The sequence below is a fragment of the Zootoca vivipara genome, chromosome 12 (assembly GCF_963506605.1).
Source record: "Zootoca vivipara chromosome 12, rZooViv1.1, whole genome shotgun sequence".
NCBI classification, from domain to species: Eukaryota; Metazoa; Chordata; class Lepidosauria; order Squamata; family Lacertidae; genus Zootoca; species Zootoca vivipara.
In genome coordinates, this window is record NC_083287.1 from 45,930,303 (window position 1) to 45,957,501 (window position 27,199).

The window sequence follows — 27,199 nt, forward strand, 5'->3', positions numbered from 1 at the left end:
GGTCTAACAAAGCTGAAGTTTGGATGAATTGTCATTCCCCTCAAGTCTTCTTCATTTTGTTGGATGGCCATTTTGAACCATATTTCCCCCAGAGTGACCACTCAAGTTCTATTCACAACCACCTTTTACCAAGTAATGGACATTTTTGGGAATTCACAAAAGCAGCGTGCAGAAGCTGTGTATTCCATTATGGGTTTATCTCGTATAGTGAGTGATTTGGGGCTTTCACAGACTCTAATAAGGATGTCCAGATACATGCATAAGGAAAAACTGAGTTTGCAAGAGACAAAACTAGAGACAAGCAGGATTGCAAGAAGAGTCTCAATAGCCAGAGTTGTCCCTGATTCTATAATTTCCCACAGCCACACCAGATGCAAGGCACTTAATGCGTAACAGGTGTTTGAGGAAACCAAACACTATATTACCAGTAATTCCATGGGCTCTAACCCAACATTATTATATGTTTTGTATCAAATTAATGCTCTTTATTTCACATGAATAATAAATATAACTTTCTAAAAGCTTTCAATTTAAAAGCAGATACCCAAATCTCATAGAACTGCATGTTCATTGTTTTATTCTAAAATATCTATAAACAATTGCAATGCATAGCATATACGAAGTAAATACATTTTTGGAATTAAATATAAATACAATTTATATCATGAATATTTGTTCTGTTTTATGTTTGACAAAAATATTCTCTATCTCAGGTTCAAATACTGTGTCGATACTTTAAAAATATATAAACATTACTTACAAAGATGAATGAAAAAATATGAAATTATGTATTTTACTCAAGCGATGTCAAGCTAAAACCCAAATATTCACAAATACATCTAAAATCAAATGGTCATCATAGGTGTGTATTCACAGAAAGGCATGTGTTTCTTTTTTTTACAAGGCCTGCTGCAGAAGTAAGTTTAATTTCTCAGATTCCTCTGGCTGAGGTAGTGCCCACTTCTTCTTTACGTACTTTATGTCTATTGTTCCGGATTCTTTGGCCAGGGCAATCCCCAGGAGACCGCTGGGTTTTTCAGGCTCGCCCAGTACAGCCATAGTTATAACCCTGAGGGGAAAACAGTGCTTGTTTAACAAAGGGAGAAAGAGATGGAGAGAAAGGTGAAAAGTAAATCCCTCTCCATTAGCCTGGCTGGGATCAACTGTCATTTGGCTCCTCCTGCTTCCTGTCCAAAATGGCCTCCACAAGCTGCCATTCCATGTGGCTTCATCTTAGGGACACAGCAAGGACTCCCTCCCCACATCTGCATCGGCTTCTCCCCACTCCCACCTCCAAGAGCTGTCTCCACCCCCAACCACCCTGCTACTGCTGCTTCATCAGGAGAGGAGAGACTCAAAGCCACGGCCATTTAACTCCTCCGGCTGCATCAAAATCCCTCTGTTCTTCCTGGAAGCCCCATCAACTACCTTAAGCTTGGAAATTATTCACCAGAGGGAACAGAGAAGATTTCTGGGGTGGGGAGGATTTCCTTCCTGACCCCAAATTACCCGGACCATGATCGTAATCTTCACATGGGTTCAGGAAGCGTAAAGCTCATGAAGATCAGAGTTTATAGCACGTGAACAGCGGTCGCTTGTACCAAGTTTCCATGACTATCACTAAAACACTGTGCTATGTATGGACTTACTTATCGGACCAGATAGGCTGCTTGGCTACGGGAGCCAAGTCGTTTTCCAGCAGGTCCCAAATGTAAACGACAGACATGGCATCCAAAACAAAGAAGACGGCTGGTCTGGTCAGAGCCCACTGCAGGGAAATGATGGGCTGCCCGCTTGTGCTGTTGTTCCACTGCATAAGCGGAAGCTCAGAGGTCATTTGGTGCAATCTTATGCTGCCATCTGAACAGCCCACCTGAAAACATAAAGGCAAAAACCTTAGCGGTTTGCTGGCACAAGTAATCCTCTTACTGATTAAAACATACAACCAACTCTAAAGGGAGCCACACACAGTTTGCCACTCACCTGCAGCATGTAATAACTGCCCACAAATAACTGCACATGAGTGGCAAACTCCAAGCACACCTGGAATGCTCTCCCTCCTGTCTGCCTGCTGCTGCCTTATCGCTTGCATTGCCACAAGCATCCCTGGTAATAAAAGGTAAGGCTGACATTAGAAATTGTTCTATGCGGTGGTTCTTGTGGCAATATATATCACACAGTACCAAGCTGTGTGATTAACACTCCAGCACCCTTGTGCCTTAGTACCAAGGAAAGGGAGACTGAACTTTTTGTGCATGATCTCTGACTGAACGGGTTTCAGGCTAACTGGCCAGGTTGGTGAGTGTCATTCCCTGCACCCAAATCTTGCAGAAGCGATGCTGCGTTGTCCACTGTCAATATTCGCAAAAGTTAACTTGTGGGTGCAGGCCAAAACTTCTTTCCCCCACCAAGTAAGTTTTGGTAATTATGTATACAGGCAGCAACTGATTTACGTATGTCCAAGACACATGACTGGCGGCGACCCGGAAGTGGCTGGAAAAGGGGGCATGACGCACCAGAGTGCTCTTATGCGTGCTCCACCGTTGCGCGGAATGCAACCCCTGCACAAATCGGAGGTTGCCTGTATAGGTCATATACACACTGGCCCTGTTGAAGTTATTGTTCCAGGCTTTGTAAAGCACCCTGAGCTTCTTTTCCCAGTTTGTTAACTGACGTTAAGCCAGATTTCCCCAGTTTGGGACATAATGGGTGGCTCTGGCTTAATCCAAGCCAGGATCGTTTTACTGAAGCCAGCATGTGGTAAGAGGAAGGTGAGCGAGGAGCACTCGACCCCACTGCTCTTTCCCAGATTCAAAACAATACTAGAATGATAGTCTGAATCAGGCCAATATTGCTATAACATATAATCTGAACCCAGAAGCCCGCACAACCTTCTTCTGTGTGCCCAAAGGGGCTTGGGAGTCATAGCAGGCCCAGCCTGGCCCTTGGACCCCATGGACCAGAGCACGCCAGGCACTCCTGTCTTCTACTGCCTCCCGCAGTTTGGTCAGACTCATGTTGGTAGCTTCGAGAACACTGTCCAACCATCTCGTCCTCTGTCGTCCCCTTCTCCTTGTGCCCTCAATCTTTCCCAACATCAGGGTCTTTTCCAGGGAGCCTTCTCTTCTCATGAGGTGGCCAAAGTATTGGAGCCTCAGCTTCACAACCTGTCCTTCCAGTGAGCACTCAGGGCTGATTTCCTTCAGAATGGATAGGTTTGATCTTCTTGCAGTCCATGGGACTCTCAAGAGTCTCCTCCAGCACCATAATTCAAAAGCATCAATTCTTCGGCGATCAGCCTTCTTTATGGTCCAGCTCTCACTTCGATACACCACTACTGGGAAAACCATAGCTTTAACTATATGGACCTTTGTCGGCAAGGTGATGTCTCTGCTTTTTAAGATGCTGTCTAGGTTTGTCATTGCTTTTCTCCCAAGAAGCAGGCGTCTTTTAATTTCGTGACTGCTGTCACCATCTGTCGTGATCATGGAACCCAAGAAAGTAAAATCTCTCACTGCCTCCATTTCTTCCCCTTCTATTTGCCAGGAGGTGATGGGACCAGTGGCCAATATCTTAGTTTTTTTGATGTTGAGCTTCAAACCATATTTTGTGCTCTCCCTCATTAAAAGCTTCTTTAATTCCTCCTCACTTTCTGCCATCAAGATTGCGTCATTAGCATATCTGAGGTTGTTGATATTTCTTCCAGCAGTCTTAATTCCGGCTTGGGATTCATCCAGTCCAGCCTTTCGCATGATGAATTCTGCATATAAGTTAAATAAGCAGGGAGACAATATACAGCCTTGTCGTACTCCTTTCCCAATTTTGAACCAATCAGTTGTTCCATATCCAGTTCTAACTGTAGCTTCTTGTCCCACATAGAGATTTCTCGGGAGACAGATGAGGTGATCAGGCACTCCCATTTCTTTAAAAACTTGCCATTGTTTGCTGTAGTCGACACAGTCAAATGCTTTTGCGTAGTCAATGAAGCAGAAGTAGATGTTTTTCTGGAACTCTCTAGCTTTCTCCATAATCCAGCGCATGTTTGCATTTTGGTCTCTGTTCCTCTGCCCCTTCGGAATCCAGCTTCTGGGAGTTCTCGGTCCACACACTGCTTAAGCCTGCCTTGTAGAATTTTAAGCATAACCTTGCTAGCGTGTGAAATGAGCGCAATTGTGCAGTAGTTGGAGCATTCTTTGGCACTGCCCTTCTTTGGGATTGGGATGGCCCATACTGCACAGTATGGCCTGGCCCATACTGCACAGCAAACCTTTCTGGAAACTAAGGGGAGTCATAAAAGCAGTTTGCAACATGGCATAGGGGGCTTAATTTTCAAAGCGGAACATTTCACTGGGCACGTTCAATCAACACCTTGAGTAGACCTAAGTGCTTAGAGCCTGACCAACTGCAGAAATTCACTCTGTTCAGCTATTACAGTCACGCTGCATGTTCATGGCCCTTTCCACATGGTTAGGGTCTGGCTACAAGTTTATGTAAACAAAAGTAACTGTGTGTGTTCTTACACTTGACGTTCATCTGTTTGTAGTTGTATGAAGAATTACAAGACACTATTATTTTTGCCTCATCTCACAACAGATTGAAATCTGTGTCACACTGCCAGTGTTGCTAGAGCTGGGGGGTGAGCAATTTTGATGCTACTGTACTTGCACAACTCTTTACAGAAAGCAAAGACTGCTTCACTATAGGATACACCCATTTTCCCGTTTAGCTCTGTTAAGCAGCCCGGATAAGCTCCAGCCAAGAAATGAAAATGGGCATTCATACCAAAAAGATGGGCTTTCCAAAAGGAGAGAAGTCGATTGCATTGACTCTGGTTGATCTCGGCGCCCCCTGCTGTGGTTTGAACCACCTGGGAGGTATTCTTAGTTCATGCCTTGTACCATGGCTCACTATAGCCTGTGAATTAAAAAAAAGAGGAGGGGGATCTCTTATTTCTGCTACGTTAAAAGAAACAACCCAGCTAGGCTACTTCTTGCAAAAAACTGGAAAGGAAATTATATACCCACAAAAGAGGATTGGATATATGAATTAGCTGAATTTATAGAATGGGCGAAATTAACTGCAGCAATAAGATATCAAACAAGTCAGAAAGTAAGATCACGATGGATATGGTTTGAAGAATATATGAGTAAACACTGCTCTAAAGATAGCATGCCGATGCAGTATGTTTAGACTAGTTTGTAAAGTTGTTTTAGATAATATAATAGTTTAATAAAACTATTATAGTTTAATAAAAGAAGTAAGATACATGAATTGCAATGTAAACAAGAACAGTAAAGAATTAAAGATGATGAGCACTGGTGGAGGGAAGTCACAAGGGTATATTATCATCCACCTATTTTTTGTAATTTTCCTTTATCCCTATTTTTTGTGTTTTGCTTTGTTTTCTTTCCTTTCTCTTTGTCTGTAAGGTATGTAAATTATTGTTTCGAATGCATATTAAATAAATAAATTTAATACAAAAAAGAAACAACCCATGAAAAACACATTACAGAGAGCTGTTAGTGCTATTTAGAATTTAAAATGTAGCAATTTGTAATAAGAACCTGAAAGTGTATGCATTTGAAGATGTTGCCATTAAAATGTTAACAAATGCAGATGGATAATGGACAACATTCAGGAGAGAAAAGGAGGCAATAGTGAATTAAATACAGAATATTACTCACAATGTCTGTTCCGACAACAAAATGATTGGGATTCGAAGGCAGAAATTTAATATTCAGTGTCTGAGGTACCTTCATGAGCACAGAATCCCTTGAACAAAATCTGGGGAAATGTCAAATGGATAAATTGATATATTGTAGAAATGTTGCAGTGTAGATTGTTCTTATTCACTGTCTCATGTCCCTTTCTAAGACATTTCATTCCATTCTTCTCCCCAATTTCTGTCTCTCCCCCCCACAACAGGCAATCAGTATTGCGTGGATACAGAACATGTTTAGCCCTCAGTGAGCTGTATTTTTTGGAGCTTTTCTCAAAATGTTGTTTGTTCTGCTGTAAATCTTGGGGTTCCCCCAAGCATGCTGATACCTCACCCTCTTGTTTCTTAGTGTCCCCATTTTGGCTATAATCCTTTCGGCGCTTACCAGCTTAGTCCACTGTTAGAGGGAGCTGTATGTGAGGACCCCTCTCCCAAATGATTTTTCACTAACAGCGGCATAATGCTTGGCCTGCCCTCAGAGTGTGTTAGAAATAGCAACCACAGCTGCATTTGTATAAAGGCACATATGAAGCCTAAATGGCTTTTACATTTTGAGAGGACAATGCAAACCTCCAGCAACTGAGTGTTTTCAGAAGTACTGAGTAATTCAGATTGGAAAAACACAGATTATAACAACAGTAATATGCCTGGCTATATAGAACAATAACTTCCAAGAAATGTGCCATATCTTTACCTGCAATTCAGCTGAACTGTAGAACTATGGACCAGTTTTATTTTGCCCCCTGGAATTAAGCCTGTAAGTAAGAAAACTGAACTGTAATAAATAAATTAATAATAATAATAAATTAATAATGGTAGTAGCAGCAGCAGTAGCAGCAGTATAAAGCTCTGATTTGGTGTTTTATGGAGATTGCAGACCAACATGTATTCCAAGGTCCAAGATTTTTCCACAAATGAAAGTTGGTAGACAGAGGATACCATCTCAATGCCTAGATCAGGCATCCCCAAACTGCAGCCCTCCAGATGTTTTGGCCTACAACTCCCATGATCCCTAGCTAACAGGACCAGTGGTCAGGGATGATGGGAATTGTAGTCCAAAACATCTGGTGGGCCAAAGTTTGGGAATGCCTGGCCTAGAGTGACTCTAGGTATACAGATTCATTATTTTAAAGCTTCACGTAAGTATTGCATGCAACTCCGCTGTTGGCTGCTGGGCCAGAACAATCCCAAGCTTTTGTGATGACCAACAATGCTTTTCTCACAGTGTCTGACTTTGTCCTCCTTCCCTTCCATAAACAGCAGCATCACTGAGAAGTTTCACTTACCTAAATCACTTTGTGAGCCTGCCAGATCCCCCTTTTGAAGTTCAACTACTACCTAAAAAGTGGCCAAAAAAAAAGACAAAAGAGGAGGTATCACTGCAAACATTCTGAAACATATTTCAGCTTTCCATATCTTCTCACTAAGATTTTGCCTACCCTGCAGTTTACTAAATTTAAAACTGCACTACCTTAGTTCTTATTCCTTGACTTGCTGCTTATTCAAAACAAAGTTTGCTTTGCAGGTATTCTCCAAACAACAGCTAAGACCAGCTTCTCCTTTCCTAAAATTTGGTTGTGGGCTTGCTTGCCCAAATGGATCATTCTCTTAAAAATATTTTAAATCTCGCATGTAATGTGCAATTAGGCATTCCTACCACACAAAAATTCACAAATCATAGCATACCATATCATCCAAAGCTTAGTAGTGAAAGGTTATTGGCTATTCTTTATACTGCTGTGGAATGTGAATGAAACAGATCTTAAAAATAATACATGAATGCTCCAGAGGTGCAACAGAAGAGTGGTCTTCCTCAGAAATAAAATTTGCAACCACTTTACAAACAGGAGAGCATGACAGTGGTGGTAGCAGGGGAGAGCAATATGGAGTATTCTTGTGTAAACTGCATTGAAAATCTAGATCTAAAAGCAGAGTAATTCTTTTTTAAAAGGTTATTATTAGTTTTAATAGGAACCAAGCAAAAGATGCTCATGTTACTTACAAACAGAATTCACAACAGGATGCCCTAATTAGCAGGAAAGGGAAACTGCATTTTCCAAGCAATAACATCTTTATTTTCAATGTTTGTGTAAAGTCTATCTCAAAAACAGCGAAAGTGGCTGTTATACTGCACGGGGAAAAAACTATATTCCTGGGCAATAAGTGAGTAATAGCTACGGAAAAGTTCCAACTCACCCACAGACTGAGAGTCCCATTTTCATCCATAGAGGCAATCTGAAATGAAAGTCCTAACATTTCTGCAAGGAAAAATGATAACTCAGTAATTAAAGATTTGCAGGGGCTATGGGTGATCTTCCATATTTTGCCCACTTAAATTTGACCCCCATAAAATACTGGTAGGTGTTAACAGAGATATTGACATGCTAGAATTTTGTCCTCAATACAGAGGCAATAATGTTCACTTCTTTGTTTGTTAAATTAATATTGTACGCTGCCTTTCCACCCATCAAGGTTCCTCAAGCCAGCTGATAGATAGAAATAATTTAAAATATCACCATGCCATAAAACAAATACAGAATGAAAGAAACCGTGCAGTGAAACTCAGCAGCAGAATAATGACCAGCCAGGGCTTGTGTCTCTAATCCTTGGCTTGTTTCCTTACTGACCGTGCCTCTTAGTTTGCCAAGCAGCTGGGATGGTCAAATAAACTACAATTAAGCAAGGCTGTTGGGTTCATTCATAATGCCAAAAGGTAGTTAAGATAAGCCATAGTTCAAAAGCCAGCAATAAACTATGGCTTCACATCTGCCATGACCCATGAAATGAGGACCTTGCAATGTGTGGCAGACAACTGTGGAAAGGTTCATGTGGCTTCACTGTGCTTAGAAGTAAGAAAATGCAGTGCCATCTTCAGGGCTCTTCCCATCAGAGGACAACTCTGTTGCCATGCTCTGACTCAGAAGATGACTCTCCTGCAGCACCTCTGGCTCCCCAGCTCTACATAAGCCAAAGACTACAAAATAATGAGAGCCCTTTAGCAAACCAGCTCCTCCAAGTAGGTAGAGTCTATTACACCCCAGTTCTGGGCAGCCTATGTAAAGCTTCAGTTAGCTGTAGCTTTCTACAGAGACAACATCTCAGGTACCTGCCTTAGCAGGACTCCTTTGCATCCTGCATGCTGTTTGATGTAGACTACTGATTGGACACCACCTGCGAGCTTCTTGCTTCCATGGAATTAGTTAACAGTATGGTTTGATCCCAGAAAATAAACCATGGTTATTTGTCTGCTAGACTGAGTTAGGATGTTCAAACAAGCCATACTTTGGCTAAATCAACCATGGCTTGTGAACTACAGAAATGTTTATAGGCAAGGAATTCCAGAACAATGACAACTGCAGGCACATCCTGTATTTCCAAAGAATATCTGTCGATTTCTGGAGAGCAGTCTACGTACCTTCCTGAGATGAGAGGTAGGAAAGACCACAATTCTGCTCCTTGAAGACAGATGTTGAGACAGGTTCGACTGTCAGCACAGAACATGTGTGGTTTACTGAGGCAAATACTCCATCTATAGTTGAGAAATAAGCAAACAGTAAGTCCACCCATCCAAGCCCAGTTGTGTTTAATTCAGGACTGGGGTGACAAATTTCAAATAAGGTCTCTGTTCTCTTTAATACATGTTTATATTACTGCATATGATGTTTAAAACTTCACTAAGTGTTAACCCTATTATACTGAAAGCACCGTGCCCATTGCATTTCAAGCTGGGGTGTGTTTCCTCAGAAGATACAGGGAGCAGAATTAACTCTACATTCTCTAATATTAATCATAAGTTATCATACAAGCCACTTGTGTGGTAAGATGGCAAACATATTAAACTAAGAACAACATTTAGATTTACTATATTATTTATTTATACTCCGCCATTTCCCCTGATAGGATTTAGGGCAGCTTACATATAAAAATGAGAACCGCTGAAAACATAGAAAAAGCATTAATTAAAAAACAATTAAACTTTGTTGGAAGTATTGCTAATAGCCTCTGAAACATGCCAGGCTTGGTATACATTTTAAAAAAAAATATTGATACTTCTTCACTGATCTTTTCGTCAACTTTAATTACATGGGTTCATCCTTTGGCTATCTTTTTACACATCTTTTGCATGGAGTGGGGAAAAAATACCCCAAATGGAATTGGAACAACTTCATATTTGCGAACTGTGCTTGTTCATATATCATGGTGCTGGCCACTCAGGTTGCAACAGATGTGATGATATCATTCAAGGGATGTTGACCAACCGGTAGAAAACGTTGGAGATCGAAATGTCCAATCTGTTTCATTGACCTTCATGCAGTGGTGCAATCTTGAGTCCTCTCTGAGATCCCATACCAGCACTGAACCATCAATTGTTCCAGCAAACACTAAAGTAGCCTTACTAGGACTAAAGCAGCAGCATGTCACCTATATGGCAAGACAAAATATCCCGGAATTACTAATGAGGGAAATAGTTATACTGAATGTGTTTTAAACAGTATGTTGTTGCCGAGTTGAATTAAAACATTTTCTTTCTAATATTTGGTTTAAGGGAATTAATCAGAACTGAGCTAGTCGACCCACATGTGGTCACCCAGTTACAGAACCTTTATTGGCCGTAACTGAATCAAACTGAAACAACTTCAGTTGCAGTTGAATCTGGACTTGGGGGTATGTGGTGGTTTGGCTACCTGGTAGGGACACCAGGGTCAATCTCTCTATCAAGATTTGTCATATAGTGAGGCAGAATGTTCCGAAATGGACAACATACCATGGATATGAAATTCATGCAATTTTTAGATTAGTAGGCCCAAACTGGTTTGCAAATATTCAAATATTATTTGTGTGCACTAGAGGAAAAATCCTGTTCCACTTAATCTACAATACTCTGGAAATCTGGAGAGTGTTTTTCCTTGTTTCGTTCTCTTCCCTTCTCTTCTTTGATGAAAGTGGAAAGCAGGGAAGGTGGCAGTACTAGAAGCGAAAGGTAAGACAGAAGTATTGGGGGCAGTTGTGGCTGATGTGGGTCTGCGGGCATCAATTAGATTAGATCATATACAGAGATGTGCACTGCTTATGTTTTTTTGGAAGCTAGTGCATTAGACAGTGGCATATCGTTAAAGCATACCTGAGATTCACAAAACAATAATTTCTGAGGACTAGAAGGCTGCCAGACATTCCACACACAAATGATGTATTTGCTGTCCAGTGGCAAGTCATTTGACTTCTCAGGAAACCCATGAACAGAGAGCAGAGCTTGCCTCTGACCCTGTGAGATGTGCAAACAGGATACCCTTCGACCTGGGTGGGTGGGGGAGACACACAAAAAATCAGAGTTTACATTTTAAAACTCTATTATGGCTCAACTACACAGGAGACTTGTGATTGGATCTCCCAATGTTTCCCTTTTTAGTTAAAAGCAAGAAGGGTGGTGTCTGCTTTTGGTTTAAATAGAAGCACTTGAGAGGTATTGATTTGATTAAGTAATTAGGGTGTCTAATCATGGTTCTCCCTTATCCTATCTACTTTAGCCCTCAGTCTGCAAGACAAAAGCTGCTGCTATGTAAGACTTGTGCCTTGTGCGTATCTAGGCAAACTAAGAGGCATGCTTCTGTATTCAATTAAGTTGATTTTAACTTTGCAGAGCTTTGCAGAACCTTGCAGAGAGCTGCAGATGGATCAGAAGAATGTAAGGATTGTCTCGCTGTATCAGGCCAAGATCATCTACAATTCCATTCCCAACAACAGCCGGCTAGATAATGCTGGAAATTCACAAGCAGGGAACAAAACAAAGATGCCCTACTCCTGTTGCTTGTTCCCAGGATCTGGCGTACTGCCTCTGAACAAGGAGGTTCTTCTATAAACTGCTCAACATCATGACTTTGACTATGTATCAGTCACAGGCAAAAGATCTAGACACATCTGCAAAAGAAGAGGAGTCTCTGGTGCCCCACCACAAGATGAAGAGCAAAAAAAAAAAAAGCTTCTTACCGTTCAAGAAAGGAAGATTGGTGTTTAACTGGAAGCACCTGTCACTAATAGACAGACTGGATGGTCGTGATCTCAGATTTCGCCTGGGCTGCGTTGCTACTTGATCTTCCTCAAGCAGAACTTCAATTACCTTTTTTTAAAAAAATAGTATTTGTTAGAAATGTGTGTGGGGGGGAATCTATTACTCTTTCCTTCAGTGTTAATAACCTGCTAAGTAGTCTGCTGGCTCAAACTGCTTTTACCTCACTTCAATGACTTAGAAGAAAGTTTTGTGGGGTAGTTTCAAGACAAGCAGAAAAACTGAATTTGCGGAGCTGTTATAGAGGAGTTTGTTCCTCCTTGGGTACCCATTCCTACTTAAGGAAAACCATCCCATATAATGAAAACCAGGTGGGGGGGGGAACACAAATGATAATTCTGTCTCTTGTCTATGTAAGGAATATATTAAGCTCCAGACTATGGTTACTGCTAATTATTATTCTAACCATGAATATAAAAAGTAAAATACATACCTGACAAGCAGATCTCAGAAAACTTGCCAATCTCTGGGAATCAATCTTTGGGGTAAGGGAAGATACATCACTGCTGCTTTTTGGACCTGAAATGAGACCCAAGGAAAAACAATAATACATTAAACTTCCAAACTGCTTTTACATGTTGTGCTGCTAAAGCCAATAGGAAATGACCACTTGATAATAAGAGATACATAGTGAGGTTTCTCTAAGCATGTTCTTGAATTATATTACATTTTAACACCTCTACATATCTAAATAATAATCACCTCCAGACACAAGGGCAGTTTCTCCAGGATGTTGGGTCCATTTTTCTTGAGTCTCTATTTCATCAGTCTGAACATCCCTGTCTAGGTTATCTTCATTCCACTGTACATAGGCCTAAAGTAGAAATATGAAAATATCCCATTTACTCTGAACATCTGCAGCTGTGAGCCACTTGAAATACCCATCTGCTGTATCCCAAAATACTATGCACCTCATGGAAAAAATCAAGGTACAGTGGTACCTCTAATTTGTTCCAGAGGTCTGTTCTTATCCTGAAACTGTACTTTCGCTAATGGGGCCTCTTGCTGCCGCTGGCACACAATTTCCGTTCTCATCCTGGGGCAAAGTTCTCAACTCAGGGTAACTCTTCCAGGTTAGCAGAGTTTGTAACCTGAAGCGTTTGTAACTTGAGGTACCACTGTACTAAACTGCATTATCATCTAGTTCATAATGTAATGAAAATATGTTTCTTTTTTCCTTTGGATGTTTAATATAAAATCTTTGAACATGATTGCCTATATTACTGAGTTTAAAAAGTAGTTGTTTGGAATCAAGAAGAGACGGACACATTAATCTTCCTGAATCCCATGGAAACATGAACTATGCATTTGGTCCCCAAGGAATAAATTAAATGAACTGGAAGGTCTGTTTTGTTGACTTTGCAGTATATTCTCTGGGGGTACTAAATGGAAGCTGCTGACTAGCAAGGAACACTATTATTCTCAGTAATGGATAGCAGCATCCAAATATTCCTGGCCTAGAAGACTCAGTCAAGGCAACCAATGGGAGGGATGTGTCTGTGTGCATCAGACAAGTGAGTTTGGAATAGGTGGAGCTTGGACCTTCCTGGATGGGCCAGCGAAACTCCCTCATCCATGGGTTCATATGGTGGGATTTAAGCCAGCATAAGTCCCCAAAAATGGGTGTGATGGGACAAAGAGAAACTTGCACCTATTGCAAACCTCTTCCACCTCAGTCATGTGACCTGGCAACCCAATGGAACTTACACTGGCAAAAAGAGTGGTGCAAGTCAAACTCTTATTTTAAAGGCTTGTTTTCCATCTGCTAGGTTGGTTCAGCTGGCAGCAGCTTCACTCCTGAATGGAGTTTGGAATAGAGGATAAATTACACTGGCATAATTTATCCTAGTATAAATTATGCTGTCATCCTATACTTAGGATTGCTCTGTTATCCATTAACACCAAGAGCACAGTGAAGACATAAGGTCTCAGTAATGGCCCAGACTCGGCCCTCCAGCTGTTCTGGGACTACAGGCCCCATCATCCCTGACCACTGGTCCTGTTAGCTAGGGATGGTGGGAGTTGTAGTCTGATTTCATCTGGATGAGACCTACTAAGTATCTAACATTTTTTCTAGTTTGCCCTAGTGTGAAAATTCTTATGGCTGTAACTCTTGGCTTTAAACGTACTAGTGGCAAACGTAATAGATTTCTCTTGCATTAGAAACATATACGGTAACCCATTGCCAACTTCATTTTCGGAAAGTAATGAATGTTTTGGGGTATGGTCAGTACTGAAAATGTTGTATTTATTTAATCAAAACATTTATACCCATCCTTTAGCCAGGAAAGTTCCCAGAATGGCTTACAAATAAATAAAAATAGCATGGTTCCTGTCTGTAGGCTAAAAACACACCCGAAAAGGAAGAAGGGATGAGAGGGGACAGGAAATCAAGCCAACGAGAAATGAGAGCAGTCAGAATGAATATGCTGTGCGGTGTACCTGCTTGGTATTTATTTTCCCGAAGTTCCGGATATACATGTCATATTCATTTACTGGAGGCAAATCCAGCAAACAGAAGGTGACTGAAAAGTCCAGGTCAATAAGTCGGAGCAGTTCAACGCTACGTTTCCTTGAAAACACGTCACAAGAAAGCAAAATGGCTAGTAAGAACTAATCATAGTGACATGTACAGGTGGTCTAGAAATATTCTCACTCCTAAAGGGAAGAGCAAAGAGTTCAAAATCAAGGCACATAATTTGAAGGAATGGTTTTACGTCTGCAGTTCCAGTGCACTTTGAGGAGAATGAGATTAACGCAACTGAAGGCCTCCTGGGTAGGAGCTGTTTCATTTCTGTACAGGTACTTTACTGCATGTAGCATGCTGTTGACACTAAGGGCTCTTTCAGACATTACACAGAGAGCAACCTAGGTTTGTCACCAAATGTAAGATCAACAGGGACCTGCAGCAGATCACAGCTGCCTGACATGTATCTGCACAATCCATGTTTTTGCAAGCACATATTTATAGCATTCATATTCTATGCTTTTAGGTTTACACTTAAAATACCTTAGGTTTTAAATGTAACATGTACATTGACTCTAAGTATATGTTAAACAGTAATATTAGGTGACAGAGAATACTCCTGGTTTGGGTTTATTAAATTTATATCTCTTCCCACCAAAAAGGTCTCAAAACGATTTACAACCAAGAGAAACAAAACAAAGTTAAAAACCGATTCAACAATATGATTTTCCTGATTAAAAACTAAGATGAAGCTAGTTATCTATACATTTTTCCCCAGGAAGGAAACTCTGAGCAGACTATTTTGGAATGCGATCACCAGACTGCTAAACTAGAAAACTAATAAGGAGACATTCCCCCCCCCCCCAAAAAATATATCCTGCACTAGCTCAACTTTGAAGCAGAACTGGCCTTAGGTCAAGAGTGGAAATCATCAAGGTTCCTTAACCAAGGGAAACATAGCTTTGTTGCTTACTGGGGATAGACAGAGCAGATTAGGGACAAAATAGTTTTCTGCCCAATATAAATTGGCATTGGCTAAGATTACTACATCACAGAGTCTGAGACCAGTCAAGAGAGACAGCCGGAAAGACCTTTCTGTCTTCTCTGGCACCTCCATAGATAAGCTGCTGTTCTAGAATCATGCAAATATGTACCGATTTCTATCCCTGTAGGACTGTGACACATTCAAACAATTTCGACCTAGTACACATGAATTGCTCACAAAAATACTTTATTGCACTTTGTTAGGCGTACAACGCTTGTAACATTTAAAGAAACAAACTATTGGAAGTTTACATGCAAGCCATCTTGCAAAAGTTACATGCAGTGATGTATTTTAATACCACCTACTTCTGCTCACTGGCAATCTTTCTGATACTTTGTCGCTGTTTGGCAGTTTGGAAATCAATGAACTTTCCAGAAACAGGACTTCGAGCAGGTGACTCTTGCCCTTCTGCAAGATAGTAAGTATATTCATGAAATCTTTAAAATGCAAGCAGATGACTCCAATATACATGGGTGAAGCCTGCAATGGTCAAAAGAACAACAAACTTGCCTACTTTACCTTTAGTTGCAATTAAAACCAGAGGAAATAACCTTACACTGTACAATGAGTACAACAAATATGTGTGCATCCACAATGGGTCACTCTTAGGACTGCAAACCGAAAGTAAGTGCCTAGTCACATACCTATTTTCAGTTCCTTTTCCCTTCCTTTTGGATTCTCTCTTTGTTTTGGGAGGAAGGTCTCAATCTTTTCATTTTCAGCATTAATTGCTTTTTGAATTGCTTCTATTTCTGCGTTCTTGGCTACTGGAATTTTTCTTACTTTTTCTTTTGTTTCTCTTTCTTCCTTTTCTTGATCTTGGCCATCTCCACCTTCATCTTCATCCTCATCATCTATGTCATCAAAATCATCTTCATAATCCTTCAATAAGAACAGTAGCAATTATACTTTTCTTAAAGCACAAATGAAAAGCCCATACCAATGGTATTGCTCAGCAATCTCCACTGCCAATTCTGCAACCCTAAAAGCTCTCAAGCTTCCTCTTGCCATTGCAGATTTTCTTTTAAAATGGTGGTCATTCATTATCCATTACTAAGAATGACATTTAATGAACAGTATAAGCGGAAGTAATTGAGCAATTTGTTTTAACGAAACAAGCTCCCTTGGGTGGAGTTCTGTACAAAAAACATGCAGTCCTCCTTGAGACATGAAGGAAATGAGCCTCTGGGTGTGGGTCATTGCTCAGTAGTAAAGGAAGTCCCAGTTTCTCTACTACTGCACTTGTAAGTTGTTTTTAACTATTTTTTATATTGTGTTTTAATTATTGTAACCCGCCCTGGAACAATAGTATGAAAGGCAGGTGATAAATAACAATAACACTGACTCAGTAAAAGGAAGCTTCCTTCCTTTCTATTTTTCTATGATATTAGCTGACAGTACAGTTGTACCTTGGAAGTCGAATGGAATCCGTTCCGGAAGTCTGTTCAACTTCCAAAACATTGGGAAACCAAAGCACGGCTTCCGATTGGCTGCAGGAAGCTCCTGCAGCCAACCGGAAGCCCCGTTGGATGTACGGCTTCCAAAAATAGTTCCCAAACAGGAACAGTCACTTCTGGGTTTGCGGCATTCGGGAGCCAAAACGTTTGAGAACTAAGCTGTTTGAAAACCAAGGTATGGCTGTAGTCCCCCCACCCCAAACACCTCCCCATTATATATTTAAAGAACTCTTAAGTAGCTGTGAAGTCATTGCAATTAAATCCCTATATTCCTACTGCTTGTGGATCAGCTACATTAATTTGATACCGCTAGCTTCTTCAAAATATACTCCTTTGCACTCACCTCAAAATCATCTTCATAGTTCACAGAATCATTATCATAATCTGCATCTGGATAAGGCATGTCCTTATTTGGTTTCTAGCAAGAAAATGCAAACCACGGAATTAAATCATAACTGTACAAATGAAAACATTAATGGAATTAATTTCACCAGTGAGATTTAACTGGCACTGCTGTGCTCCTTAAAAAAATGAATGTAATAATATGCAGCTCTTACATTGCCACTTTCTTCATTTGATAGCCTTTGCCGATGGGATCCCACCGCTGACAGGTTGTTACTTTTGTGGCGCTAACACATCAATAGATAAAACAACTCATAAGAGAAAAGCATTGGAATGTGGCAGAGAGTTCTAATAATACACCTTAGTTCTTACATCATGCTTTCAACTTCCAAGGCTGCCCTTCTGCACATGTTAATATCTCAGTCTTAGAAAAGCCTCACTGTACTTTGTGTGTATTTTATCTGTAGAACAACTCCCACCCCAAACCCTGACAACACCAAAATATTGATCTGAAAATATTGATGTTAGAACACCAGCTCAGAAGCAAGGCGGGTTTTACTTGCCATGGGAACATGAGAAAAAGGATTATACCTGCCCATTGGAAGTTCCAAAGCTTTGGGAAAAGGTCCTGTTCTGACTTACATGCTAATGTATTTAGGACTGGGGAATAAGGCTTGCTGATCAAAGATGAATACATTTATGAAGGGTATGAAATATTCTGATAAAGTGATTTCTACAGTACTTCACAAAATCTTACACTAGAATACATTTGTTCATAATCAAAGTATGACAAAACTCTTTACAGAGTGCTACCCTTTCATATTTTGGAAACTCTCCCTCCTACTGGGTTAGCCAGAGATAAACCCCCCACAACAGAGCAACTACTTGATATGCAGCTATGCCCTCGGAGATACTGCAAAGGAGATACCCAACTACAGGCATTAAAAATATACATTATCTCTTCTGTCTCCTGTTTTCAAGTGAAGGTTGTCTTATTTAGGACCAGCTGCGAAATTATTTTATTCCAGTTCATATTGGCTAACTGTTCTTGTGGGGTTTTCATCCCTTGTAGTTTGTGATGTTATAACTTGCTTATACCAGACACTAGAAACAGGCATGCTAAATATATTCCTTGATTATATTTATTTAGGACTTCGTTGAAACCAAAGTTTTCTCGCCATGCCCAATGTCAACAACATCAGACAAAGTTGGCAAACTTATGCCACAATCAAACTTTCAAGATGCAACAAGACACCTTTTTTTTGTATTTACTGTAACAAACATAATACAACAACCCTTCTGGAAGTTGCTCTACCAATACGTCTCTCCCATGATGAGCCTCTTGCTTTCTAATAATATGCTGTGGCCTGTATAATGCTGAGTAATCTATATGAAATGTGTGAAAGCCTGTAGTCTTTTTTTTTCTTTTAAACTTTATTTTTTATGTCTTCATTGGGTGTGCACTCTGGAACACTCAGCCCCTGACTAAAAGTCTAAAAAACTGCAGTCAGTCAGATACTACATTATGTTTAGATGTTTTTTTTCTACATCCATAAATAATCGTGAGCATTTTAAAACTCTTCAGGGAGAGAGACAGCATGAGAAGTTTCTAACGATACGTAGTGTATGGTACAATACAGGGTCAGCTTGATCCATGTAAATGTGTCTAAGGCTGCAATCTTATACATAGTTACTGTTGGAGGAAGTCCCACTGAATTTAATGGATCTTACTTCTGAGTTGACTTGCATAGGATCATGCCAAAAGGTTGCAATTTTATGCAAAAGCCCACTGAACTCAGTAGAACTCACTTATATGTAAGCAAGCGGAAGACCAAGCTCTAGAACTGGCTGCAAACTTTCAACAATATAGAACAGAAGTTTAGTATAAGCACAATTCAAATAAAGATAAACTCCTTCCAATCCCATTAGTTGAAAGTGAAGAAAAACAAGTATATACTTAATTCTCCTATCCAAATTGACACGATTTAAAAGGGTGTGGCTTTGCCTTATATTAGGAGTACTCTTGTAACTCTTCACTAAATTTTAGGTTCTTGTTCCTTTGGTTTATTACTAATTCCTACAATATTCTTGCACTAAAGGTAAAGGTAAAGGGACCCCTGACCATTAGGTCCAGTCGTGACCGACTCTGGGGTTGCGCGCTCATCTCACATTATTGGCCGAGGGAGCCGGCGTATAGCTTCCAGGTCATGTGGCCAGCATGACAAAGCTGCTTCTGGCAAACCAGAGCAGCACATGGAAACGCCGTTTACCTTCCCGCTGTAGCGGTTCTATTTATCTACCGGTACTTGCATTTTGACGTGCTTTCGAACTGCTAGGTTGGCAGGAGCTGGGACCAAGCAACGGGAGCTCACCCCATCACAGGGATTCGAACCGCCGACCTTCTGATCAGCAAGCCCTAGGCTCAGTGGTTTAACCACAGCGCCACCTGGGTTCTTGCATTAGAACACTCCAAATAAAAGCACCTTACTTCTCGTTTTGTAGCCTCTTTTTCACTCTTGACATGGCTCTTTACTTTTTCTTTTGTACCACTATAATGAGGGGGGGAAACAACAAACACAGAATTAAAAGGAGTGCCTACCAAGCAAACACTATTTCTGTGGAAAACAAGGTCTCAGAACTGCTTTACACCTGTTCAAATAAGCTATGCATTGGGGGGGGGGTAATGATAAGTGGCTTATGTTGAATCTTTTCCCACTTACACTGTAACATGTGACTTTCTCACATAGTGAGACCTGTGAACCTCTGTAAGAACAGGGCTGAACTACTTTTCATAACAATGCCCTGTTCCTTTGTAATGTCTCTCCAACACAGAAATTATTTACTTTTGATGAGAGGATATACTGAGGAACAATAGACGTGCTGTGGAGTTCACCATGTCCTTTCCAAAGTATCCATATATTTCTGATGGCAGAAATCAAACAAGATCCTTGCTCACAGAGGTTTGGCAGCTTTCTTATTTTGGATCAGCTCTCACTTACAGTAAGCAGAAAATGCAAATGGCATTTCATCAAGTCTTAAAGAATGGATTTCTAAAGCATAAATCTTCCCCACTCCAAATAACTAAGAGATATATCCCAATGCTACTGGCCAGGACCGTCATTTCATTGCAGAATTCGCATAAAGCAGTTTCTCACTATGTTAAACATAAAGACCTATCCAAGCTTAACAAAGAGGTGCCAGCAGCACTTGCACTTATCCCAAGAATAGAGCTAAGCAGTTCAAAAGAAAAGGAGGGGAAGCAGCAGCATGTAACCCTGTGGCGGGCTTTAATTTGTTTGAAACAGGGACCCTGGGGAATCAAAAAGATATCAAAAAGAAGTCAGATAGCTTTTTGTCAGGCTGGAAAACATATCCCACACAATCACAAAATGTCTAAGCACATAAATATATTACCAAGAAGCTGGTGCCTAGGAACTGAAAATATTTTCCTCAAATCTATAAAGCATCATCTAAAAAATATACGATATGATGCTTCCAAAATATGTATTTTAGGAGTTTTACAGTGCAATCCTACCGTATATATGTCAACTTCAAGGTAAGTGTGACTGAATTCACGGAGGCTTACACCCAGAAAAATGCATACAGGATTACTGCCTTAAATATATTTTTTCAGGCCCCTCTTTCCCTGGAAAATTAATCAAAAGGATTAATTTAATCAAATTAATCAAAAGGACACAAGCGGTCAAGACACCCATGTTGTACTAACTTGTGGAAAGAGATGGGTAAGCAGCCTGCCTTTGCACACACTTCGGAGGCAAAGAATGCCAGGCACAAATAAATAAAACCATAGAATCGTAGAGTTGGAAGAGACCCTGAGGGTCATCTCGTCCAACTCCCTGCGAAGCAGGAAACCTATACATACAGTGGACCCTCAGGTTACGTTACCTTCGGGTAATGTAACTTTGAGGTTGCGATCGCGGCAAACCCGGAAGTGTATACTTCTGGCTTTTGTCGTGTGTGCAGTCTATTGTGCCGCATGTGTGCGCAGAAGCGGGGCCTCATTTTGTGGACTTTTCGGGGTACATACGGACCCCCGGAACAAATTAAGTTCGTATCCGGAGGGTCTACTGTATTTATTCAGAAGAAAGCTCCACTGTGCCCAATGGGGATTACTCTTAAGTATTTAAACAGAGCACACCTTTCACGTGGATGGCCTGCTTCAGCTTCATGCCTTGAGCTCTTGCCTTGGCTTTTATGTTCACGGTGCTGAAAAATATATTGTTCGAAATACAATGATTCACAACATTCAACACGACCAAGTATCTCCTTATATGGATTAACAGGTGCACATGCTCTCTTATATCAATGGCTCTTAGTATCTACAGCTTCGTTTTTAAAGAAGACAAAACGAGCAATGATTAAGGCTATTGCTAGCGTTCACCAGATAGGCATCATATATTATGGAAACAATGCCTGTATTAGGGCTGTATTCACAGCATGCCTTAAAAAAGAAATAAAGTATATCATAAAATAACATGCCATGGAGGTATATCATTGACCTGGGTCCCCAAGGCATGGGCTCAAGATCAAAAACGAATTGCTTTGGCTGTCCTATGTTTGGAAAACATGGTCAGCAAACACAGTATACAGGCATGTGCCTATTATATAATATGACGAGCAACTGTTAGTCTACAAGGCTATGCACAATACCATTACTTAGTAAACATGGGAGGACTAGCCTGTAAATTAGTTCAGCTGCTGCTTTCTCTTGTGAGAAAGTATGCCTCAGATGTACAGAACTAGCTAAATTTGAGAAATTCCTGAAAAGCTGACTTATACTCAATATTGCAAATAATGCTTATGTGTACCATGAAAGAGGAGCACATAACATTTTGTGCAATGCGCTACTTTGTGCAATGGAGTTAGATTACTTCAGAAACTAGACCCTCATATCAAATTTATCTCATGTTTTGCAAGCAGCAAACTTCACACTGTTTGAGCATAAAATAGAATAATCCAATGTATGCTGCCATCCTAAACTCTTTGAGAGAAGGATGGCATACAAAAACAGTGAAAGCGTAACAAAACCAATCAATTCTTTTAGAGACTTTTGGCTTCAAACGAATAATTTTCCATTGCAGAAAAGCATAATATAATATTTTCATTTCAAGTCACAGTGTTTCTTGATATTTTCCCAGCATATCTTGTCCATTTCTGAAACAAATTAGATTTCCAAGGCAAATCTGACAATTTCTGATTTTATATTCGCCAGCACTGCTAGGAAGCTAAAGCCAATTTAAAGCAAACCTTGTGGTCTTTCTTCTTCTTTTCGTTTTCTTCTCTGTGTTGTCTTTCACTGTTCTCCCTATGGTGTCTGTCTTCATTGTGAGACTGCTCCTTATGTTTCCTGGAGGTGTGCTCTTCTTCCCCATCCCTGACAGATGTCAAACTTCTTAATTTCAAAAACTTCTCTTTTCCTTCTACAGCTAAGAGCTCATGCTCTTTCTTCTCCCGGTGCCTTCTTCTTTCCTTATCTGGGTCCCGTTCCTTGTGTGACTTGTGCCTGTGTTCACGTTCTTCATCTTTGTGTGTTGAAACCTCACCCAAAGTATCCCTGCTCTCTTCATTCTGAAGAAGAAATAATTTAAAATTTATTTTAATGAACCAAAATGGAAATTTAACAAATTTTGTAGCTCAGAAATATACTGCTACTGCTACTACTACTACTACTACTAACAACAACAACAACAACAACAACAACAACAACAAGGCTGTACTGAGCATTCTTTTGAGAATATTTTTGGCACATTCCTGGAGAAGCAGGAAGAGCAAAAAGGGGGGTGAAAAATTCAAGGAGTTGAAGAAATTAAGGCATTTTTGAGGGAGACAGCATACAATATTTGCAGTTTGAGAGTTGCTGACTTTTATTTCTTTTTCTTTACACTTTCCCTCTTTTTCTTTTCTTTTTTTAAGAACAAGGCTTCTTCTTTACCTTCTCTTACCTTTCTCTCTGTGTGTTTTCTTTCTCTTTCTTCATCTTTTACTTTTGGGTGATCTAAAACATAATCACATCTATAAAATTAAGAAGTTTTATCTTCAGTACATTTCAGTCTCTTACTACGCTACATACAACACAAATACAATATGTGCTACATCACTGCAAGAAGCATTTCAGGGCTGCTACTTCAATTCCAAGCCTGTTTCAAGTAATGTGTGTAGTACAGTATATTTCCAATAGCAAACTAGGGGAATTACTGGAAATGTTAAACACATACACACAAGTATCATTTATCTTTTCCTCACAGACTAGCTCTTTTTCAAGGTTTCCCAATGTATCCTTGAGATACAATCAAATTTCTTTGGGCAAGGACACCCATCACCACTGCATGTGAGGCATGGGAAGAATATACCCTCCCTTATGAAGCAAAAGACAACCATTGCCTAGAGAAGGGTGTGGGTGTGTGGAATGGGGGGATCCTGCAGCCTAGTGTTCCTGAAGCACCACAGGCCTCACTATATGGGTTTATAAGCACAGGAGGGAGCAAAGAAATCTCCTTCACCTCCGAGAGGAATAGACAGAGTGACTCATAGGTGCACTGATTGGTTCCACCCAATTGAATTGGAAGGAAGGCCACTCCCATGGAAGCAAGCATCTCTGAAAAAGAAACTGAGCTTAAAAGAAAAAAGCCCAGATACCTATGCAGAGGAAACTCCCTAGTCTCTTAGGTCTGACATCTTGTTAAGACAGACTATCTTTACAAAGTAGGAGATGAAAAGAAAAAGGCATTGTGTTGAACTGCTTGCAATCCATGTTACTGCCATGCCTCCTGTGCAAGAGTTTTGAGGCCCATTTTCACCTTATTCTAAAGCATTATTTAAAAATACATTCAGTGAACAAACCATCCCACCTGCATGATCCTTGCTGTCTCTTCTTCTATAATGTTCTTTATCTCTTTCCCCAAAAGCCTCCTTAGCATTTTCCACCAGTGTTTGATCGGCGTCATCTTTCTTATGCTTCCTCTCTTTCTCTTTGCTGCTGTGTCTCTCACCACTTTTCCCAGTGTTATGTTTTTCTTCTTGGACATGTTTTAGCTTAACTTTCTCTCTCTCGTGTTCTCTGGGGTGATCTTTTTCTCTTCCTTTCTCTTTCCTTTCATTCTTATGTCTTACGTCACTCGATTTAGTAAGTCTCACTTTTTCTCCTGCTTTTTCTTTCAATTTCACTCTGACCTTCTCTTGATCCTTTGGCAAGTCATCAGCATCATTGCTGTCACCCTCTCGTGATTTCCTCTGCCGATGTTTCCCATCTTCAGACTGACTATTTGATCGAGACACCTCAAGAAGGAAACAAGAAACGCAATAGTAACATTATACACACACGTACAGTGGTACCTCTACTTACGAATTTAATGCGTTCCGAACGCACATCCGTAAGTCGAAAAAAATTGTAAGTCAAATCCCATAGGAATGCATTGGGAGAAAAAAATTGTAAGTCGAAGCAACCCTATCTAAAAATTCCTAAGTAGAAAAAATCCTATCTAAACAGCATCCAAGATGGCGGACGGAGCTCCATTCGTAAGTAGAGGTACCACTGTACACACACACACACCTTTTCAGGGGCAGCCTGTCCCATTTTATCAGCCTCCTGATTCCAACCCCGCAGTTGTGGCCTTCCCATTCCACTTCCACCACAACCAGAATGCTCCCTCTCTCGCCGAAACTCAGTGAGAGGAGGGCACTCCTCAAAGTCTTGGCCGCCCCAGAGGCAGGGAAGACAAGTGGCAACAGTGTGCACTGGAATATACTGTACTCCCTTCTCACCCAACTCAGCAAGCGGGGGTGGGGTGTGTGTTCCTCCAAGCCTTGGTGCTCACCTTCTTCATCCTAGGTGCAACACAGCACACATCCCTCTTACCAAAACTCGGGTATCCCACTGGCAGCACAAGCAGAGAGGCGGGCCTCTTGAGCTTCCACCACTTACTTCCCCTTAACTCTTTCGGGCGCCACCTCTGCTATTGCCACCAGGTACACATAAATCTTACCTTAAGATGCTTCTTTAGTTCATCTGATTTCCAAGTGTCATCTTTGGTTCTTCTCTAGACCAAAAAGAATGGGGGGGGGGAGGCATCTTAAACTGAGAGCTGTATTTAGAGCATAGGGCAGTATACAAATCTAAATAATAATAATAATAATAATAATGATAATAATACCGTAATAATACTATCTGGCCAATGCATTTGAACAAGCACTCAAACTATAATGCTATCAGTTGGAAATGATGGGAGATTATAAAGGGAGTTTGCTTGGACTGAAGAGACCAATAGAGAAATCTTCATAGTCATTTAAACCTATTAAACTAGATAATTTTCAACGAGATAGTAGCAGCTGGTGTGTTGGGTCCACAGAGTTACGGAGCCTCCCTTCCAACACCAGTGTTGTTACAGTTTACCTGGATGGGGCATGGGGCAGCAGCAAAATCAAGGCTGCATGGACACATGCCGGGAGTACTGGGCCAACTCTGCTGGTGCAACCATGCAGTTCCAACTTCATCACCTGCTCTGCCCCTCTGCAGCCCCATCCAGGTAAGCTGTAGCTGTGCCAACATTGGGAGGACGGCTCCATCGCACCACACTGGCTGCTAGTGCAGGAACTAAGCTCTTCTCCCCCTTCCTCACATTCTAGGGGCTCACTTTTTCACCCTCTATAGCAGATTAAATGGGCCGGGGGCCTGTTCCAGCACAAGTCCAGGTTTAAGGGAAGACAAGAGGTTCAGAAAGGTAGAAAAGCAGCTACAGCTCCCAGGTGTTTTGGGAGCCTGGTGGCTGCAGAACTACAGTCAAGGTATTTCACTTGACAGGTCAGTTGCCCAACACTGTTTAACCACCTTGCCGTGCTCAAATTCAGGACTGTGCACCTCTAGTCTGAAATGACAATGACCAGGACGGCATCCTCCAACCATGCGACCTATTAGAAGTCGAGTCCCATGAGCACAGCAAGGCTTACTTTCGAACAAACACCTATTTAGGGTGCACAATCCCTTGTAACCAAGTTCAACCAGCGCTCACTCCCAGGGAAGTATGAGCAAATCAGTACCAGATTTGCCTGGGGCTTCAAAGGCCATCTGGCCCAAGCCTTGCTCATACATATAACTTTAACCCACTGCTTCAAACCCTCTCCCTGTGGAGGATCCCCATCATCTCTGTGACAAGCTATCCAAGTATCTGAAACTCCATTCTGTGCGTGCCTAACTAAGCAGCAAGCCTAGCTGAAGTTCTCCAACGAAACTTGCAGCCCATTCCTAGGCCTGTTTGTGTTAACTCCTGCTGTGTTGCTCCCAGATACATTTGCAGCCTAAGAGTTTTATTTGCCCTTTCAAAGCTGCCCCCCGTTCCCACCTCCACCTCCAGCCTTTCACCGGGCGAGATTTACGCTACACCACCGACCCTCTCCTCCTCCTCCCCTCGAGCCCCCACACAGACGGGCAGCTCACCTTATCGCCCTCCATAACAGCACGCAACCGCCCCGAGATGCAGCATCCCCGGCGGCGCCCGCGGCTTCCCCTCGGGCTCTTGATAAACTTGCAGGCCGCAGCTTAGGTTAGGCTACCTAGGCAACTGCGTCCGAGTTCCGCCTAGCAACAGGGAGGTCGAGCGAGGTTACAGCCGATAGGTTGAAAGTCGACCTCGGTGGGCCAATCGAACGAAAGCTACCCTGGTTTAAAGGCGGGACGAAAGCGCACAGGGGGTTCTGGGAATTGAAGTCAAAGCTCGCTTGCCCGCCCGCCTGCCTTTCCTTCTTGCGTGCACACAGGAGGCGCTGATTGCAATTTCGGGAGGGAGGCGGTTAGGTCCGGAGATGAAAGGATCGCCGCAGCGATCTTCTTTTTCCGGCAGCGATAGAAGACGGAAAAATAAGGCTTTTCATCGTTTTAAGAGAATAAAAAGAAGAAATAGATCTCTCCGGCTTTTTTTAACTTTTAAAAAACTAATGTTGTTCCACCATCTGCAAAGCGAATCATGTGCTTTCACGCTAGTGCATTAAAAATATTAGCATAAAGGCAGAAGAAGAAGAAAACAGACACAGCGCTGGGGTGGAGCCAGCACCCCGATACTCATGCAAATACAACTGCCGCCCCGAGCATCAG

The 27,199-nt window shown here is 41.3% G+C and overlaps 1 protein-coding gene across 1 annotated transcript; it reads right to left on the reverse strand.

Moving 5' to 3' along the window:
- Positions 1-887: 887 nt before the first annotated feature.
- DYNC2I1 (dynein 2 intermediate chain 1) lies at positions 888-26,967 on the reverse strand. The gene is made up of 25 exons (XM_035129779.2): positions 26,546-26,967; positions 25,098-25,151; positions 23,964-24,390; positions 23,058-23,110; positions 22,363-22,683; positions 21,254-21,321; positions 19,583-19,643; positions 17,310-17,381; positions 17,096-17,170; positions 15,940-16,177; positions 15,601-15,703; positions 14,226-14,355; positions 12,486-12,597; positions 12,217-12,302; positions 11,705-11,834; positions 10,842-11,014; positions 9,979-10,141; positions 9,135-9,248; positions 7,916-7,977; positions 7,006-7,057; positions 6,414-6,474; positions 5,685-5,784; positions 4,783-4,914; positions 1,650-1,873; positions 888-1,069 (listed from the first exon to the last, which is right to left on the reverse strand). Exons 1-25 carry the CDS (start codon positions 26,558-26,560, stop codon positions 898-900), a joined length of 3,198 nt encoding a protein of 1,065 aa, XP_034985670.2. The 5' UTR covers positions 26,561-26,967; the 3' UTR covers positions 888-897.
- Between the last annotated feature and the right edge of the window lie 232 nt (positions 26,968-27,199).